Source organism: Nansenia antarctica (assembly GCF_963989245.1).
Source record: "Nansenia antarctica genome assembly, chromosome: 15".
Classification (NCBI taxonomy): domain Eukaryota; kingdom Metazoa; phylum Chordata; class Actinopteri; order Argentiniformes; family Microstomatidae; genus Nansenia; species Nansenia antarctica.
Genome location: NC_137685.1, coordinates 2,998,695 through 3,019,251, shown reverse-complemented (window position 1 = coordinate 3,019,251; position 20,557 = coordinate 2,998,695). Strand labels below are relative to the sequence as shown.

At 44.0% G+C, this 20,557-nt stretch overlaps 1 protein-coding gene across 3 annotated transcripts in view; it reads left to right on the top strand.

The window, feature by feature from the left end:
• cadpsa (Ca2+-dependent activator protein for secretion a) overlaps window positions 1-20,557 on the top strand; it is a gene marked incomplete at both ends in the record, with an annotated part of 152,068 nt that overhangs the window by 112,468 nt on the left and 19,043 nt on the right. The window contains 9 exons of one of the 3 annotated variants that reach the window (XM_080545507.1): window positions 4,928-5,034; window positions 8,351-8,507; window positions 10,839-10,980; window positions 12,031-12,183; window positions 15,758-15,913; window positions 16,610-16,757; window positions 17,918-17,992; window positions 18,602-18,685; window positions 19,420-19,452. In XM_080545507.1, coding sequence (XP_080401633.1) covers window positions 4,928-5,034; window positions 8,351-8,507; window positions 10,839-10,980; window positions 12,031-12,183; window positions 15,758-15,913; window positions 16,610-16,757; window positions 17,918-17,992; window positions 18,602-18,685; window positions 19,420-19,452 — 1,055 coding nt within the window. Of the gene's footprint in view, window positions 1-261; window positions 331-4,927; window positions 5,035-8,350; window positions 8,508-10,838; window positions 10,981-12,030; window positions 12,184-15,757; window positions 15,914-16,609; window positions 16,758-17,917; window positions 17,993-18,601; window positions 18,686-19,419; window positions 19,453-20,557 lie in introns of all 3 variants that reach the window. The other 2 variants (XM_080545508.1, XM_080545509.1) reach the window with 2 other exon arrangements.

Here is a 20,557-nt window from a genome sequence, read left to right as displayed (position 1 = left end):
ACCACTTCCGCAACCCACACACACACACGACAATTCTCAGCATCAAATCAACGCCTCACTCTCTGTCTCCACCCGCAAGCAAGCTACCAAACCCCACCCACCACCACCTCCAGCAGTGCCACCACTGCCGACAACCTTGCGGTGACCTCCTCCTGACCTCTACCTCCTGACTCCCACCGTCCGTCTCTGAACTTTGACCTCTGCCCCTCCTCTGACCCCAGCCTCTCTCTCGCATGCCCTGCTCCTCTCTCTCTCTCGTAGGGAAAAAGAGAGAAATGTATGAGCATCCTGTCTTCTGCTTGGCGTCTCAAGTGATGGATTTAACCATTCGTGAGTACCTTCCTCATCCCTGAAACCCTCCCCCCCCCCCTTTTCTAATTTATCTTTGTTTGTATGCTTCCCCCCCCCCACTACTACCATTCCTTGCTGCCAAATACCCCCCTCCCTCCCCCCGCCACCTCCACCTCCGCCCTGACCACCTCCACCCTGACCACCTCCACCCTGACCATCAATACAAGAGCAGAACGAGTGTTCTAGTGAATGAATGAATGAATGAATGAATGAATGAATGAATGAATGAATGGTCTTTATTGTCATTGCTATAGTACAGGTACCAAACAACGAAATTTGGGAGGGGTGGCTCCCCTGGTGCTAGGAAAGAAGAAAAAAAACTAAAAAAACAAGAAGGGAAAGGAGCTGGTTTACATAAATGTGTTCTAGTGTTCTAGTGTTCTAGTGTTCTAGTGTTCCGGTGTTCCATGTGTCTGTGAAGACCCATCGGATATCTTATCTCTCCGTCTGCTTCTTTTCTGTTCCCCATGTCTGTCTGCGACTTGAATGCATTTTGACTTTGCTTTTGTGTAAACGTGTAAACCCCCTCTCAGTCCTGTTGAACCATGGTACACGGTGGGGCAGGTACACCATACATACAGCTACAATACCCAAAGCTGCACTGGAAACTGGAAATCTTATTTAGTTGTTTTTGTTTTTATTGTGGTTTGATTTCACACAGCGGGGGGTAAAATAGAAGGAAAATGTACAGTATGTATGATACTGATGGTAGGATATGTCAACGTGTGTCGTTCTTTCTGCTTCTGTTGAACGGAATTCATCATCAATATGTCTTGTCTTTCCTTTACCTTAACAGGTTGTTTTTTTTTTTACTGTCCTAAACTGTTCTGTATCTGTACTATATGTTTAGGTTTGGTTTGTCTTCTGGTCCAACTTTGGATTTCTATTTTCTACTCTTCTCCTTCTCCTTTCTCTTCTTTTCCCCTTTCTCGCACCATCCCTCTATCGCTTCCCCCCCTCTCTCCTTCTCTACTCTCCTCCTGCTCTCTCTCCTAGTGGAGAAAACTCAGAAAGATCCAAAGGATCCAGGTGACACATCTTATAGATTGAATTCATCCCGACTGACTCTCCTAGCCCTCTCCTAAACCCGACTAGAAGCGTAGCAACATAACCTCTCATAGCCCTCCTGTGGCTGGGCCAGGGAACGTTACAGGAACGTTGTGACGACGTTATGACTACACGCCCCCCTGTAGTTCCTCCCCTGTGTCCTGCATCCCAGTGATGGAGATGGATGGAGACCCCCAGTGGGTGTCGGACCCCTTCTCTAACACCTTTGTCGGACAGCTCAGCTGGAGAACGGGTTCACCACCAATGGATCGACTCTGAATTCTCTTAAAAATGCCTCCATCCTAAAATGGAGCCTTTATCCACTAGATTGTTTCCTTGGGGGAAATTGAGCAAATGAGGGATGGGGATGAGGAAATGGGATGGATGGAGGGAGGACTTTTAAGAGCATTCAGACAAGGCCATTGTTGACAATTGCAGAGTTAGCATTGGTTCAAGACAAGCTTCAAGAGTAATCATGAGCTTAGAATGATAAGGTTCTATCTCTGTTTAGGGCAGTTCAGAGATATTGAGCGTCAAAGTTTTTACATTCCATTATGTTTTGTGAGATGGAACCTTTGTATTTGATTAATTACTAACTTAAAAAAATGTCAACATTTTAAAAAATAACACCACACAGGCATTAATAAACACCTAATGGATCAGATTATGTAAAAAACTTAATTTTGACCAAAAATGGAGATAGAACCTTATAATTCTAACGTCATGAGTTGTATTCAGTACATGTTACGGAGCAGTGCTCACATAGATATATATAGATATAGATATATTGAAGCACTATAAATTGTGCTTCAAGTTACAAAGCAATGATTCCTCTGCAAATTGTGCATGTCCTACCTACATCTCCAATGTGCTGAAATGTAACTGTGGTATTAGTACAATCCTGTCAACCAGCATCGATGGCTGTCACAATCTGACGACAAACTAATGAGATGGTTTAGAAATCTGCCCTGAAATTAAAAAAGAAAATGTCCATCACATTGCTTTTATTATCTCAACACTTTACTGCTAATTTTGCCACATTGGAAATAACTGACACATCATTTCCTAGATGATGATAGCACCCAAACATAATCACTAGCACATCTCACCGCTTCAGACTGATTTCACAGAATTAATTGGGCGTGTGTGTGTAACCTTAGTCTCTCGAAGCCTATCAGAATAGGAAGCTCTATCTTTCACCTCTTAACAGGCAGACGTGTTGCCTTCAACGATAGTGAAGTGAAAACGCAATATTACAGAGTTTACAACTCTTGTCCTCGTGGGCCACAGTTTTGCTGATTACTGTTTCTGTCGACCCAAACAACACACCAGGGTTACCTACTCTTTTAAGGCAGCCGCAACCACTGCAGCTCTTAAACAGCAGCTCTGTCCACCTCAGCTATTGCAGATTGGTGCAACACTTGAGTTTCTATGCCAAATACCCTTTGAGGTTTACAAAGGGTCTTTGCCCGTACCTCACCTATATGAGTCACCCCCCTCCCTCACCCTGAGCCGTACAAGTGACCAGACCATCCTTTTAGCAGCCCCCTCAGTCAAAGAGACCATCCTCTGACCCACAATGCCATACACATTCACCACTGGGTTCTAAGTGCTGTGCCTGTGCTTGTGTGTGTGCGTGCGTGCGTGCGTGCGTGCGTGTGTGCGTGCGTGCGTGCGTGCGTGCGTCACAGAGCCCTGCGTCTGTACACAACCAATTAGCCCCCGTGCTCTGAGGACCCTCCTCGGGACAATGACTGCTGCTGTGTTTTGGACACAGAGCAGTGTAGCGGCCAGGGGTCGTGCAGGGCCTCGTTCTAGCGACTTCTAGCTACACTATGAGACTGTTAGTGTGCATCCAGGGAAGGCCATCAACCGTACTTAAACCTCTGAAGAAGATACATGAAACAGTGTTTGCTCAAATGACCTGCAAGTGATTAAAAAAAATAAGCGGTTCATTAGAGCAGGCTAGTATATATGGCATTGGCCAACGATGTAGGTGTAACTTTGACTCACACAACTTAGCGTGGGAGATGTGACTGCCAACCCCTTCACTTGTGAGAGGTTGAGCATCCTTCTCAGTCAACATTGTGTTCACAATAGTATTGCCACCTCATTGGTCACTTCAGCTCCATCCCTTGGTGTTATTACCCAATGACTGTCCTTCCTGTGGATTGAAATGGATATGTTACGGTACATGTGGGAAAACTAGGGTTAGGGTTAGGTGCTAGGGTGCTACGGTTAAGGTTAGGGTTAGGATTAGGGTTAGACATGCCAGCATGTACCAAGTCACCGTAGCACCTAACCCTAACCCTAGTTTTCCCACATGTACCGTAACAGATACAAATAGAGGATGCCAAGACAGGATTTTGATTGTCTATTTTTTTGTGCTCCATGATAATTCCACTATATATGCTATTTTATATAGTAAGTAAGTAAAGCTTTATTTATATAGCGCCTTTCGTACATGAAATGCAACTCAAAGGATAACCTGCCGCTACACTACATCGTCATAGTAACTACAGTAGTATTCTATTGGTCCTGGTTGTCCTTCAGTTATCCAACTTACACAGGGAAATGTGCTGCTTGGTACCACGTGGAGATGTTAACCTGGGGCATTCACATACTGTAGTAACATTTAATGTGTGGATGTTAGGACATTTAAGCAATATCACAGGAGAGGGAGTGCTGTTATACTGAATATCAGCACGGCTGTGATTGGGTCGTAGGCACGAGGCCGCAGACAGTATAACAGCACGACCTCCAGTGTGATATTGCTTTTAAACAACAGTTCTACAGCGCAATTTATTAGTTAACAGTAATAAGCGACAACAGATTATGATTTGTTTGTTTATTTAATCATTTATTTTGGCTCCGTCAACAAAGAAAATAGTTCCGCAGCTGGACTGTTGCCTAGTAACCTGAACACAAACATCTGCAGGCTAGCTACTTTGTATTAACGGTCATTTCGGAGTGATACATACTAGTTAAAAGTCCCAGTGCTGTTATACTGTATATCAGCACTCATGGAATGCCTCTTGTCCAATCAAATGACTTGGTCGGAACTAACTGTTGTATGAAAACTAATAACATGAGCGCTGAACCACCTTCTGCACATTCTGCATGACGACCGTAGAACACATTGTGTCTGTTGTTTGTCTCCCTTTTAATTTGTCTCATGAAACCCGCATTGTTCTTTTTAGCCTCATTATCCTGTGTTGATCAGCAGTGATAGCGACAGCCTATGCCTCTGCCCTCAGCTACGACAACAGAGTGAGCTAGAAGACCGTCAGCTGAGAGCTCGCTTGTACAACACTGCGATACTTTCAACCGTTAAAGGGCTAGCTCACCTCAAACGTTTCAGGTTGTCAGATGTTTTATACCTCAGGAGGGTCAGTGAGAAGGGTCCACTTTGTAAGGAGTCTGCATGCAAGCACAGCTATTATATGCCAGGTCCCTTGTGCAGGGCATTAGATGATCAGACATTTGAGGGCGAAGTTTTAGGTGTTGACCTTTGACCTTTATGCTCCAGAGAATGTAGGGCGCTTAGTCACCCCTGCCAAAAAACTTGAGGACACCATTCGCCTGGCGGAGTTGGTCATAGAGGTCCTCCAACAGAATGAGGAGCACCATGCTGAGGTGAGTTGGATTGGGGACACACACACACACACACACACACACAAACACACACACACAAACACACACACAAACATGTTGTAACAATTGGTTAGGCAAAGCTGATCCAAAAGCAGAGCAAGACGTCACCACATTGTGACGTTAGAATTATAAGGTTCTATCTCCATTTTTGGTCAAAATAGATATTTTTTTTACATAATCTGATCCATTAGGTGTTTATTAATGCCTGTGTGGTGTTATCTTTTTAAATGTTTACATTTTTGAGTTAGTAATTAATAAAAATACAAAGGTTCCATCTCACAGAACATAATGGAATGTAAAAACTTTGACGCTCAATATCTCTGAACTGCCCTAAACGGAGATAGAACCTTATCATTCTAAGCTCACCACAATGCTACAGAGAATCATGGGGCATTTTGATATCTCTGACTCTGCTGTGATATTTAACAGGCGGCACAAGCCACAAGTACTGGAAATCAGTCGGTACAGTATTAGCATCTTTTCCTTCTTTCTTTCATATCTCACTCAAGCATGCTAGCCGGACCATTCTGGCCTGCACGGTAGGGGGGGGGGGGGGGGGGGTGGTCAAAATGTGGCTTCAAAGGTCATAAAAGGTCAACAAAGGTCAATGTCCTGCCTGTTGACCAATCGCTCCTCTCTCATCCATTTCATATTGCATCGGGTGTCGATTGGGAGGGAAAGAAGGAACACTGCAGTGTGTCTTTCTCTTCTCAGGAACTTCTGACTGGGTCACTCTGTGTTGCCTGTACACTCAACCCCCCACCTCGAAGGAAACGCCCTCCGTTCACAGTTTTAATGACAACCATCTGATAAAGGGCTTTTCTTTGACGTCATTTCCACCCAGTTTTCCTCTTCCTGTTACCTGGCGTTCATCCATTGTGGTTTCTGACTAACGAGAATGTTTGAAGACCTTTCTGATGAAGGTCCTTTGGTCCATTCGACGTCGATCGATTGCTTAAATAAAATGTTGCTCCTTTTACAAGACGTTTACATATTACATCTTTCAATAAATACTCACTAGTAAGAGTCCTCAACTTCTTGACCAACTCAAAGCAAACCTGACTTAACCCGTTCCTGTTTTGTCATTGTTTTTTTTTGTTTTTATTCCGGAATATTCCAACAGGGCAAAGAGGTATGTGATAAACTGATAAGACGCCCTCTGTATGTCCACCTCGCTAGTCTGTGCATGTCCTCGAGATCCCACTAACCCAGCTGGACTGACCCTACCTGTCCCATCTTCCCCTGGCCCCTCTCCCTCCAAGCCTGGACAGTTGAACAAGTGCTTGTGCATCCATCGGTTAAGTAGCCTTGGTGGCAGCAATTGAGGTTGCCTTTGGTAATAAAGCAGACCTCCACAAGCACTTTGGCAGTATACCTGTATGTCCGACTCGTCAAACCCCCCCTTATAAAAAACCCTATCCCACTGAAACACACCCTCCATCCAACCTGTAGAGTTGTGTCCGTCCACTCAAACTGCCACGACCAACTCTGGTCCTATTCACGACCCTGCATTGGAGCCCCTGTTCTGTGGTGGGGTGTTTGTTTGGGGAAAGCTGTGGGGAAAAGGTAAAGAGAGGTGACCCAAACAAGCAGACCTCTCCTCCATTGTAGTACTGTGAGCGCTCACAATGGAACAAGCATGCACTTTTTCGGGAGTAACCTCATCATATTATGTCTTTTTTTTTTGGCTTTCCTAATGTATGGTTTTTAAGTGATTTATGAGGCTACTCCAATACGAAACAGATCGGACAGCAGACCAACCAGCGAAACCAGCAATAGGCACATCTCATCATTATCCTCCCTAAAGACAACTTATGGGATATGGTGATTAACGGCGCCCCAATGTTTATCATGTGTGTTATTTGGGTTCACGCGGTCTTGAGATCCTGTTGCTGGTTTACTGCTGAGGCTGCATGCCAACACGATCCCATGCCAACGACAATCCCCATGGCACGAAGAGACCCCAGATTGCATGACTCCCCCCCCCCCGCCACCCCCCCCCCCCCCCCCCCCCCCCATGGGCACATTCACATCACTAGGGGGGGGTGAGGCGATGTGAATGGGTGTACGCCATGGGTCCTCAGGTGCTCTTAGAGAGGCCATGGGAAGAGTAGAGAGGGAGCATAGAGGAAGAGAAGAGTAGAGGAAGACTTGAAGTGTTGACTTGCATGAGAGGAGCGCCTGTTCGCGAGACACTGTCACTCCACTGATTCTATTCTATGGGGGGGGAAACTCCTCAGCAGAAGTAGCATCTCTAGATCTATCTAAATTAATGACTTTGTCGAGGAGCGAGCGTGTGTGTCAAAGTATCTCCCTGTGACACTTCTCAAGGAGCTGTCTCCTCTTCCTCTGTGGGCCAACAGAAAAGCACACGTTTATCTGTGCCGGAGCGCTTCAGTCTTTCAGCCTTGCGAGCGACGCTGCGAGCTGTGAAGTGTCCCCCCCAGGAGATCTCTGTGTGATGTCTCCGAGGTGACAACTTGAATTTTATTGTGAAAACGAGGAGTAGAGAAGAGAAGAGCCCTTTCTAAATAGATCGGTGGAGTAACAATTCTTCCCCTCGTACCTCTTTCTCTCGAGAGAACGGAAACTGTAAAGAAGCTAGTGTTTCTTTAAAGATGTGCTTGTAGTGTGAATTCACACTCTCATCCCTGCTTTTGTGTCTCTCTGTCTCCTTGTCTATATCTATCTGTCTCTCTTCTTCCCTTTTCTGTCACTTTTTATCACCTTTTTTTTCTCAACCTTTACTCTCCCTCTCTCTCTCTCTGTCTCTCTCAATGTATCTTTCCTGTCTCTGTCCCTGTTTGTCTTTTTCTCTGCCCCCCCTCTCTCTCCTCTCTCTCTCTCCTTCTCTCTCTCTGTATCTCTCTCTCTCCTCTCTCTCTCTCTCTCTCTGTCTCTCTCTCTCTCTCGCTGTCTCTCTCTCTCCTCTCTCTCTCTCTCCTCTCTCTCTCTCTCTCTCCTCTCTCTCTCTCTCTCTCTCTGTCTCTCTCCTCTCTCTCTCCTCTCTCTCTCTCCTTCTCTCTCTCTCTCTCCTTCTCTCTCTCTCTCTCTCTCTCCTTCTCTGTCTCTCTCTCCTTCTCTCTCTCTCTCCTTCTCTCTCTCTGTCTCTCTCCTTCTCTCCCTCTCTCTCTCTCTGTCTCCTTCTCTCTCTCTGTGTCTCTCTCTCTCCTCTCTCTCTCTCCTTCTCTCTCTCTCTCTGTCTCTCTCAATGTATCTTTCCCACTCCTGTCTCTGTCCCTTTCTCTGCTCCCCCCCCCTCTCTCTCCTCTCTCTCTCTCTCCTTCTCTCTCCCCAGGCCTTTGCCTGGTGGTCAGACCTGATGGTGGAGCACGCGGAGACCTTCTTGTCTCTCTACGCCGTGGACATGGACGCGGCCCTGGAGGTGCAGCCCCCCGACAGCTGGGACAGCTTCCCTCTCTTCCAGCTCCTCAACGACTTCCTGAGGACCGACTGTGAGTGCCCAACAGTGCTCCCGACAGCCCCAACAGTTATGAAAGGACACGCACAGCGTCCGTTTAGCACTCGTACAGCCACTCAGCCTACTGCATACACTTGATATTAACACACACTCCATCTCTCAAGGTTTCGTGGCATGTACTCACAGGCACAATGACTCTAGGTGGGGGGTTGAATATTCATATTCATGTGGCTCATTCGTGGCTCTTGCAGAGGTACAGAGTCCAACATTTGAAATTAAGGAAGTTTTTCCTGCAGCAGGCTTCTTCTGTGGCTGTGCATCTGACCTGAGTGTGTTAAAAGGGGGACAGAAATCCAAAGGCTGTTGGTTATAGGACAATAGAGAGCGACTGGAAACTAACAGCTTTCTTTCATCTGGAACGGTGAAATGGTTGCTGAGCGCCCTGCCATCCCTCTAATGAACTGCAGTCGCCGTACGAGTGTTGTCCAGGGTCCTGAAAGTGGGAGGGAGAGAGAGAAAATGGAAACCCTTACCCACTGCCTTTGTGGACCGAAAAATGCACTATGCTAATTGTACCGGGGGAATTGTCGTCAGGAGGCAGGAGTCTAGGAGTGTGTCAGTTTGGTCATTCACCAGCTAAAATGGAGTCTGTCTGAAAACTGCCTGGTATGCTCTGACTGTCGAAAAAAGCCAATTGTGAATCTCAAACCGTTGAGGTACTATGCTATGGACAGGCCACTGGTTACGTGCATAGCAATGGCCATAGCGACAAAATACAGCAGGGATAAAGAAAGAAATGACAGTGTTTTAATTTGTTTTCGACTGGCGTTCGTTTTGTCTTAAAGGCACATATGGTTGATTGAATGAATTTCATTGTGCATGCTTATGCTTTACATCTAATGACAACATACATAGACATCAGAAGATGTTTTAAGATAATAGCAATGTCTATCCCATTGTATAATAAGTCAACTCTAAATGCAAACACCATTGCAAGTAGAATGATACAGTATGCAACAAACATCAGGTTATGACACACTCCTACTACACACTGAGTAACACCCTCCACATCCACATATATCCACGGAGGGCATTTTTTTACACGGAAGGTCGTTTGTTTTGTCTCCCCGTAGCGGTTAGCTTATGTGGCAGGAAATAGCCTTAGCACCAGACAGGCGCCAACGTAGGACGCCATTCAAGCAGCTAATGAGGCTAAAACAGTGGTGCCTGGGAGAGCAGGCAAAGCCCTGGGTCTTCACTCCTGGACACACACATCCAAGTGTACAACAGCCGTTCAAGTGGCTAATTGGATAGCGGCAATCAGGGAACAAAATAAACATCGCACCTACTGCGTATCATCGACCTTGACTACAAATACACACACACAGACACACAGACACACACACATGCTCAGAGGGGGAGAGAGAGAGAAAAAGACAGAGAGAGAATGCTCAAAGGGAGAGAGAGAAAAACAAACAGACACACTGTGGAGCCGTGAGGCATCGCATTAGCACACACTGGCCTCCATTTTAGCTCCTGTGGTCTGTGTTAACATTGCCTTTTTACCAGTTTGGAGCGGAGTGGAGATTCAAATGTGTGGAACTGTCTGTGTGTGTCGGTTGGCGTTCGAATAAAAATAACTGCCACGTTAGACATACCACAGTTTTTCCAGAAAGGTTACAAATATACTGATAAACCGAACTGTAACTGAGAATGAAGACCAGATTATTAGCTACAATTAAGCTGTCACGTGTTTTGTTCATTAACACTTGGAAGATGAGCTTATGCACTATTCAGATCCTTGAATTTGTTGTTCTTATTATGGTGCCAAATTGATTATGAATCTGTCTTCAAGCCAGGTCATTGTGAACAAACATTTCTTTCACAACAACAACAACACTTAACTGCTCCTCCTGAGACATCCACTACCCCCCAGCACTGCGTCTCCTGAGACACCCGCTTTCCCCTTTACTGTGTCCCCTGTGGCTTCTACTGCCCCCCCTTGTACTGTCTCTCTGTTTCTCCAGTGTCTATATATAAATAAATAAAAACGTTTCCTTCTATCACTGAGACTGCCAATGGCCCCTGGCCTGAGCTAGATTACTCTTCCTGCTACGACTGGTGGATTGATGATTCACTTGCTTAGTCAAATGTATCGATTGTAAGTCGCTTTGGAATAAGGCGTCTGCTAAATGCCAAAAATGTAAATGTAAACAACAACAACAACAACAACAACAACAATCTTTTGAGTCAAGAAAGAGTGAGAGTCGAGACAGCACTACCTTAGCTTAGGTACAACCTGAGCTCATTTTGGTTCACCAACATCTGAATGACTTCCTGTCTGCTCTGTCATTTCCTGTCCCAGATAACCTGTGCAACGGGAAGTTCCATAAACATCTGCAGGACCTGTACGCCCCCCTGGTGGTCAGATATGTGGACCTCATGGAGTCGTCCATCGCCCAGTCCATCCACAGGGGCTTCGAAAGAGAGTCCTGGGAGCCTGTCAAGTAAGGGCACATGAATCGGTTCAATCCAAACCTCCGTTGTTATGTTAATGCAGTGGTGTATAGTACATTAGCATTGGCCTGTAGCATTATTTTTGCAGTTTACTGACAGGTATGTCATTTTCACTTGCAGTAGCATACAAACGTAATGTTTCCGTTTTCATATAAAATCATCAAATGGTATACTGTAAAATTCCTGATTTCATACAATTCGGTTGTTAAGTCTGACGTCACGCGTGACGTTTAGCAATTTCCGGGTCCAAATAAAAAAATCCCCGTACCAGTGTACTACAGCTCTAGAATGACAGTTCAATTGTTTTTTAGACTGGGATCTATTCATACAACAAGGGACACAGCACTTTCCCGTTTTACCCATATTGTCAGCGTCTTTGAGCCTTGGAAAAGCGCTATACAAATATAATGAATTATTATTATTACTGAGGCATTTCGAAGAGAGCGCCTCAGCCAACGTTGGACCCGGAAACACGTCACGACTTAACAACCGAATAGATACATCTTTACCTGTCCTCTTTGAGTTACAAGTCAGTGGTTTGGAAACCATCGCAAAACCATGTGCAAGTGCAATATAGTTTTCAAACTTTATTTACAAGTTCCAACAAATATATTAATTTATCTGTTCATTTTGTTTTCCTTCACTACAGGTAAGATTATAAATGTTTGTGTGGAACCCAAATATTGAGCCAATTGTTGTATGTGTTAGCTCAATATGTTGTGTACCCTTAAGTGCTTTAGTTAATAATACCTCATTATTTTTTTCGGCAGCGAATATCTGCTTCTCTATGTCATTCTTCAGCATTGGATGTGTCTCTTCAGTAACGATTTGAAAGGAAACACCCTTCCTTATTTCATTGAATTAACTACTGGTGCTTACTCACCCTCGCCAAACAGGTCCTTTCTTTTGTGGGACATTATTTCCTTTCTTTTAAACCGTGTCCGTTCTTTTATGGACTAATGTTTCATAGGCTTAATCCATTTAATCCATCCCTCTGTTACAGCCCATCTTCTGTTTTTCTGTCTGTTTCTTCTCCACAGAAGTATAACCAGTAATCTTCCCAATATGAATCTACCAATTGTCAACCTGCAAATGCCCAAAGTTCCAATTCTAGCAGTTCCAATTCTACCAGTTAACCTTCAAATGCCCAGCTTTACTACCCCCACCTGGATGGCAGCTATATGTGAATCAGAGTGTGTATTGAGTCTCTGTCAGAGCCTGAATCCTTCATGTGTGGCCTTGGCGTGAACATGTCACATGTCCTACTCCAGGATACCAAGTCACTCTGGTGTCATACAACGTCCCCTGGCTCAAATTGAGAAGTCACCAGAGAACAGGGAACAGGCACACCCCTATTTACAGTACACCAATCCTGATTGATATAGGGAACGAGTGTCGAGTTCTGATGAAATTTCTTTTATTAGGATAAAACCCCTTGAGATGTGCCATCTCGTTTTCGAGGGGGTCCTAACAACACTACATAATACATAATAATAACAATACATATTACATTATGTTCTCCCTAGAACTAACTTGGAAATTACATAGTGAATTGGTCATTCATTGTTACCTAATTATAACTATTTTGTTTCTTTGGGATTCATTTAAACAAGCGTCATTACTCTGCATACCATTTGGTACTATGTGTCAAATTCCTTGAAGTTGCTGCTATAGAATTTCTTATGAAATAGCGACTGGAACAGGACTGTAGGATAAAGTGTTAGCCAACATTGACTGTCACAGACATATTAGTCAAACATGCTAACACTGGTCCCTGGTCTCCAGATACTTATAATATATATATATACTACTACTATACTACTAATATCTCTACTGAGACACAAGGCACTCACATACACTCACAATGTCATGCAAAGCACGTTCAGTAATTCACATGATAATGATGATTGTGTGTGTGTGTGTGTGTGTGTGTGTGTGTGTGTGTGTGTGTGTGTGTGTGTGTGTGTGTGTGTGACTTTCTAGGAAAGAAAGTGTGAAGGTAATTACTCAGCTATATTTCTATGTGGTTATGTGGTAATTAAAAAGCACTATTTATACACATTTAGGTACACATAACACTTTATCTACGCCACTTTTAAAAGTAGTTAAAAAGTGAAACATCAGTACAGTAGTGCTAATTAAATTACCAGCCAAAAGTAAAAGGTATAGCAACTAGAGATATTCTAGAATGAAGGTTCAGTTGCCTCATAAGTCAGCCAAAAATGTACATAAGGTTCAGATATAGGAAAAAGTTTGGATATTTATAGCATAGCATAGAGTACAGCACAGTGTTTTATTGTATAGTATAGTAGTATAGTTTAGTAGATAGTGTACATAGCCTTTATTTATGTAAACCAGCTCTTTTCCCTTTTTTATTTTACCCTTGGATCTCTTGTTTTTAGTCTTTTTTCCAAGCACCAGGGGAGACCCCCCCTCCTAAATGTCGTTGTTTGGTACCTGTACTGTATCAATGACAATAAAGATAAAGACCATTAAAAGAAAGACCAAAGACCAAAAGACAATGCCAAAATTCACCAAGGACAGGCACCACCTTAATATCTCTGATAATGGTAAATAACAAGTTCAGCCATGTCTGATATACAGTAGGTTGTGGAAAACTGGCACACATATCAGATCCATGCAATGCTCTTTCACCTGACAGGGGTAGTGGTGGTCTAGTGGATAGTGAGTTGGACTTGTGATCGGAAGGTTGTGAGTTCAAATCCCGCCTGAAGCCACACCACTACTAGGGTGCCCTTGAGTAAGGCACTTAGCCCTCAGTTACTCCAGGGGGAATGTCCCTGTAATTCGTAATTGTAAATCGCTTTGGATTAAAAGCGTCTGCTAAATGGCAAAATTAACAATTATTAAAATTACCTGAAGCCATGTTCATGTTCATGTTCATGTTCATGCCAAGACCCCCAGCGTTGGAAGTGTAGAAGGAGTCGACGGTGTTTCAAAATGAAGAACCTTCAACAAGCTTCTCATTTTTCCTCCTACTGCTGCATGTGTCTGAACCGGCGGGTGGAAAGATACAAAGAACACATGACTTTGAATTGTGCTGAAGACAAACTAGAAGATATAATAAGTGGACATTTATTTGAAGTCTGATGATGCAAATTGTGGCCTGTTGTTTTTCACTTGCCTCAACCCTTTTTGGGTCCCCTTGAATATTTGGTCCATGGCATAAAAAGTGCACAAGTGTACCTAGACGACGGAATGATAGCAAACCAAAGTCAAGGCTTAATGTGGTACATTTTTATCTTTCCACCCTCATCCCCCTGACCTCCTCCAGTCTGCTGTTGTGTAGAGGAGAGAGGACCAGGTCTTTGTTTACCCCGTGTTGGGCCTCGATCGATGGGTCACCGTGTCTGGAGACTCCCTCGAGGGGTCTACGTGTCTCACGATGTCTGTGTACGCAGGGTTTTGAGTTGGTTGATGTGGGTGGGTACTGGGTACCCTCACTAACCTCACCCACTTCCTTCCTCCTGTGAGGGTGTCAAATGTTTCTCTGAAGCGTGAGTTAGCTTCAATGCAGCTGGCATCCCACACAGTAGAACTTTGACCATCCTAAGATCCACATTCCTGACCCCCAATGTCCGCTATGGTGTCCTTCAACCCTACCTACTGTACCTACCTTTCCATCCAACCACATGCAAGATACCTTCGCATCAGCATAGCGTTAGGGTTACCAACCAAACCGACTACCTTGATATACATGCCTTCTGCCCTCCAAAACCCCCTTCCTAACCAAACCCTAATCTAATAAGGAGAGCCCATGGCTCCTTATGCCATCTGACTCCCCTAGGCCCTATCCCCTATCCCAGAAATCAACATTCCCAAACCCTCAAATGATCTACCTTATCTAACTTCAGTCAGGTTCTACTGGGGATGTCTGTCTGCTGACGATGCATGGTGTGTTTACCTACCCGACCTCTCCTGGCTTCAGAGAGTTTCACCTTTCCTTCACCTCCTGCCAGTTTTCCTCCTCTACTTCTGGTTACGTATTGTGACCCATTTGGGATCTGAAGACAATGTTCAAGACTCAAATAAGCAATTTGTGTTGCTTGTATTTCCCTCTAATCCACTGAGAGGCTGAAGATACGTAGAGAGACTGCTCATCGGCCAGTACTGACCAATGTTATCTTAAGTTGGCTCAAGATAACGTAGGTCAGGAGACATTTCCTGGGATACTATCTCCTCCACCACCACCACCACCACCACAGAGAGCACCCTCCCTCTTCACTGTGTGTCCTCATGGTCCACTACTTAAGGCCCTCACATAGTCGAGCGGACAGTATGCGGACAGTACGCGGAGCTGACTCCGCGGACAGTCCGCGTACTGTCCACTCGACTATGTGAGGGCCTTTACAGTACCTCCCTGGAGTGTGCATGGGCCTGTCAACAACCCCCAAATAACCATTCAGCTCTGGGTGGTTATTAGTGTGTCAAGGACATACTGATGTCCGCTTATTTCTACCACAGACTGACTGCCAGTCAATTTAATTGAGGCAAACCAACACAATGTATATATCGGTCAAAAACAGCAAAAAGCTTTTGACCTTTCACTCCAAATAATATTCTGAGCAATCAGTAAATGGTACAAATAACCCAAATGAAACCCCTGAAATGTGGATTTGCCCCCCCCCTGTCCCGCCCCCCTGCTCCATGATGTGGTTTTCTAACCCCTTGTGTTGTGAACCACCTGTGTTGAGCACCAGCTAGTGTTGTGACCTCTGACCCCTTGCCCCCCTGGCCTGTGTACAGTAACGGATCGGGGACCTCAGAGGACCTCTTCTGGAAACTGGACGCGCTCCAGACGTTCATCAGAGACCTGCACTGGCCCGAGGAGGAGTTCGGCAAACACCTGGAGAGCCGGCTCAAACTCATGTCCAGCGACATGATCGAGTCCTGCGTCAAACGGTGAGGTCACGTTTCTGAATCAGCCCCAGAATGCAACACAGACACGTTCATTCTGTACGTACACAACATGCTGGTGGTGCGCCACAGGTCGTGAGCTTAGAATGATAAGGTTCTATCTCCGTTTAGAATGATAAGGTTCTATCTCCGTTTAGAATGATAAGGTTCTATCTCCGTTTAGAATGATAAGGTTCTATCTCCGTTTAGAATGATAAGGTTCTATCTCCGTTTAGAATGATAAGGTTATATCTCCGTTTAGAATGATAAGGTTCTATCTCCGTTTAGGGCAGTTCAGAGATATTGAGCGTCAAGGTTTTTACATTCCATTATGTTTTGTGAGATGGAACCTTTGTATTTGATTAATTACTAACTCAAAAATGTCAACATTTTAAAAAACACAGGCATTAATAAACACCTAATGGATGAGATTATGTAAAAAACTAAATTTTGACCAAAAATGGAGATAGAACCTTATAATTCTAACGTCACGAGATGTTGGTTGATGTACAGTCTATGTTTATACCAGTGCTACCACTAACTACACCATACTCTGAAACCTCACTAATCGTTCTCCCTCAACTTTTAAATTGTTTCTTTTTCTTGCGTTGTTTCCTCTTTTGCTGTGCAGTGTCCTTGCATTTTTTGGAAAGGTGTTGTAAATCGAATGTATTCTTATTATTATGATGATTGTTATTCTAGTACGCGGGTTGCCTTCGAGGCCAAGCTGCAGAAGAGCAGTCGGACTACAGACTTCCGCGTGCCGCAGTCTGTCTGCACCATGTTCAACGTGATGGTGGACGCCAAGGCCCAGTCGGCCAAGCTGTGTGCCATGGAACTGGGCCAGGAGGTACGACGCACGCCATCTGTACCACCAGTCTTAACCAGTCTGTGACCTTTGACCTGTCATTCACCCTCCACAGCCTCAGACCATCTCTGGGGCCACATTCAACACATTTCGTGACGTCAGAATTATAAGGTTCTATCCGAAAAATTTAGTTTTTTACATAATCTGATCCATTAGGTGTTTATTAATGCCTGTGTGGTGTTATTTTTTAAATGTTGAATTTTTTTAGTTAGTAATTAATAAAATACAAAGGTTCCATCTCACAAAACATAACGGAATGTAAAAACTTTGACGCTCAATATCTCTGAACTACCCTAAACGGAGATAGAACCTTATCATTCTAAACGGAGATAGAACCTTATCATTCTAAGCTCACGAGTTGCCTACTGAGAATCAAATGTGTTTCTATTCACTCATATTTCTTTATTAATGATAATGGTATGCTTATATATTTGGAATATATACAGTATATGCATTTTTCCTTAAATTGCACAAATATTGTTTCAATGGCACTCTGCTGCTGTTGCTTTGTGTCATACTTTGGCTTTTGCTTCAATATGTGACTTAAGTTGCCGCTTTCTTTCTGTGAGTGTGTGCATAGCCACATCACCATTTCTCCTCTATCTTTCTTTTTCATTTTCCTTTTTCTCTCTCTTGTGAAAGTTTGTTAGAGACTGGGTAAGTGTGGCTAAGAAATTCAATTGAAATCTCACCCCTAATTCCCAAATGTATAATTAGTCGTCATTGCAGTTTTCCTCCGTCTTTGACACTATAATTGTTTGGATTTAATTAACATAACTGTATGTGTGTAGATGGTGCTGAATATACATGGGGTAGATGTGAGAGGTTGCATATTCTTGGAAGCTAGAGACTTGTACCAATTACTAGAGCAGAATGAATTACTCCCCAGCCCTTCCCAGTACTGTAGTCGGCCTATGTAGTGTGCTTCCAAACACGTGTGTTTGATACCATCCCTTATTCCATTCCTTAGTCCATTCCATGCATTAAAATAAGCCCATCCTCAGATGTCTACCTCCACCAGCCTCCCCTGGCCTCATACCACTAACATACTGTCCCCTGTGAGACTCCTCCAATACAACTAACCATGCAGAAGGGAAAGGGGCTTTAGACCTGGAGGACTAACATGTTTTCTCTTCCTACAGAGACAGTACCATTCCCAAATCGACAATCTCATAGAGGAGACTGTCAAAGAGATGATCACTCTACTAGTAGCAAAGGTATTGTTGTGGATTTAATTGATTCTTAATAGATTTAATAAAACGTATAAAGCACAAAGAGCTTAGATCAATTGTCTCCAAAGAGGCCTTTTATTAAGCAGAGTCACATGAGCGCAGAGAGAATCAAGCAGACCAATAAGCCAGAAGCAAAAAGCCCAAAAGCAGAAAAATCCCCCAACGATGGGCGGGACTCATACTTATAGAACTGTCCGTGGTCATGAGGTCACTATTCCTGGGAACCAATCATATTATACAAATCTGTGGTTACACAAGTTATGGGCCCTCCTGTCCACAGTCAGAATTATTCACTGCGCCACAGATCTTGGCCCGTCCCTTAGAGGAAGGAAATGGGCCTTCCTTGAGTGCTGCTAGATTCACCAAACTGTAGAGAGACTTACATTTCTCAGTATAAAAGGATATAAAACCACATCAGTACACTGACCACGGTTGTTTGACAGGAAGTGGAATAGTCAGACATTGAAGTCACATGACACCTCACGTTCATACCACCAACATAAGTAGAGTGATCTGTTTTTTCATGAAAGAGAAATAACCACACCTCCTATGTCCACCTCCCTCTTCTTCCTCCCCCTCTCCCTTCCTCTCCAGTTTGTGGTCATTCTAGAGAGCGTCCTGGCCAAGCTGTCCCGATACGACGAGGGCACTCTCTTCTCTTCCTTCCTCTCTTTCACAGTAAGAGTGCACTCCCTCCTTCTCTCTCATCCCCCTCTTTCTCGCCAGCTCACACTGTTTCACACACTTCGTGCCGTTAGAATTATAAGGTTCTATCTCAATTTTTGTCAAAATTGAGTTTTTTACATAATCTGATCCATTAGGTGTTTATTAATGCCTGTGTGGTGTTATTTTTTTTTAAATGTTGACATTTTTGAGTTAGTAATTAATAAAACACAAAGGTTCCATCTCACAAAACATAATGGAATGTAAAAACGTTGACGCTCAATATCTCTGAACTGCCCTAAACAGAGATAGAACCTTATCATTCTAAACGGAGATAGAACCTTATCATTCTAAACGGAGATAGAACCTTATCATTCTAAGCTCACGAGTTCCTGCAATGCAGTACAGTATGCAGCGTTATTATAATACATACCTCCTCCATGTTTTGTTATGCATAGTTCTGAATGTAGATTGTAGCCTGCACTTTCTCTCCTAATGACACGGTTCCTTTCGTCTGTGTGGTGAAAACTACAAAAGGAATCTAATTAATTTAGCACTTTATTGACTTGCACTTATTAATCTAATGAGCTACACTGTTATGGTTCCACTTCCCACCACGACTCCATGCACGTACAGCCTTCACACCTAGAGGGCTATAGGAAAAGAATATGATATAAAAATAAGCTGCATGCACACAGTTGGAGTCCCGAGCTGTACTTTTACACCTAATCTCTCTTCTCAATCCCAAGGTGAAAGCTGCCTCGAAGTACGTGGATGTACCTGTAAGTGAGAACACAGTTCATATTAGTATTATTTTATATATATATATATGTTACGGTACATGTGTGGAATACGGTACATGTGGGAAAACTAGGGTTAGGGTTAGGGTTAGGGGTAGGGTTAGGGGTAGGGTTAAGGCCAATGCACACAGCGTGCGATTTCTGTTGCGCGTCAACATTCCATTTTGAAGTTTGAATGGAAGTCTATGAGAACATCGCATTTCAACACACACGGCCCCGATTTTAATCGCACGGCGAAAATTCGATTCCATTCATTTTGAATGGGACAAAGCACACGGCGTGCGAGTTTTGTCGCACTGTCAAATTTGTGCTTTTTCCCATTCAAAATGAATGGAATCGAATTTTCGCCGTGCGATTAAAATCGGGCCGTGTGTGTTGAAATGCGATGTTCTCATAGACTTCCATTCAAACTTCAAAATGGAATGTTGACGCGCAACAGAAATCGCACGCTGTGTGCATTGGCCTTTAGGGTTATGGGTAGGGTTAGACATGCCAGCATGTACCAAGTCACCCTAGCACCTAACCCTAACCCTAGTTGTCCCACATGTACCGTATTCCCACATGTACCGTAACATATAGATATTGATCATTTTGACTGAATACACAAACATCCACTGTCGGATGACATGCTTCCATTTGTTTTTGTGCACACATCTTGCCATCCATTTCCTCATCCATCTTTAGCACATGTCCAGATGGCTGTCTTTCCCCCACAAATGTCCATTCATTCAAACAGCTACGGGCAGAAACAGCTACGCCTGCTAGCAACCCTTTTTCCAGCCCCACACAGCGCGAGGCTTCTGTGTTGTCTAACAAAAGCGCGGCAGGCTTCGGGGGCAACACAGGCGGGCTGAGTAGCTCTGCCTCGGGGCTTAGATATCACCTCAGAAGAGGAGCACTTAACTGCCAACACATCCAGAGCATCGACGTGGCACTTTTTAAAAAAATAAATGCTTTGTCAGTGAGTCTGTGATTGGACCTTTCGTGTCCGCGGGGCCACTGCTCTCGCTTCGGCGTGGTAATTGTTTGCTTGATGCAACAAAATAAAATGACACTGGAGAAACGCAACTCATTTGCACCCCAGCAA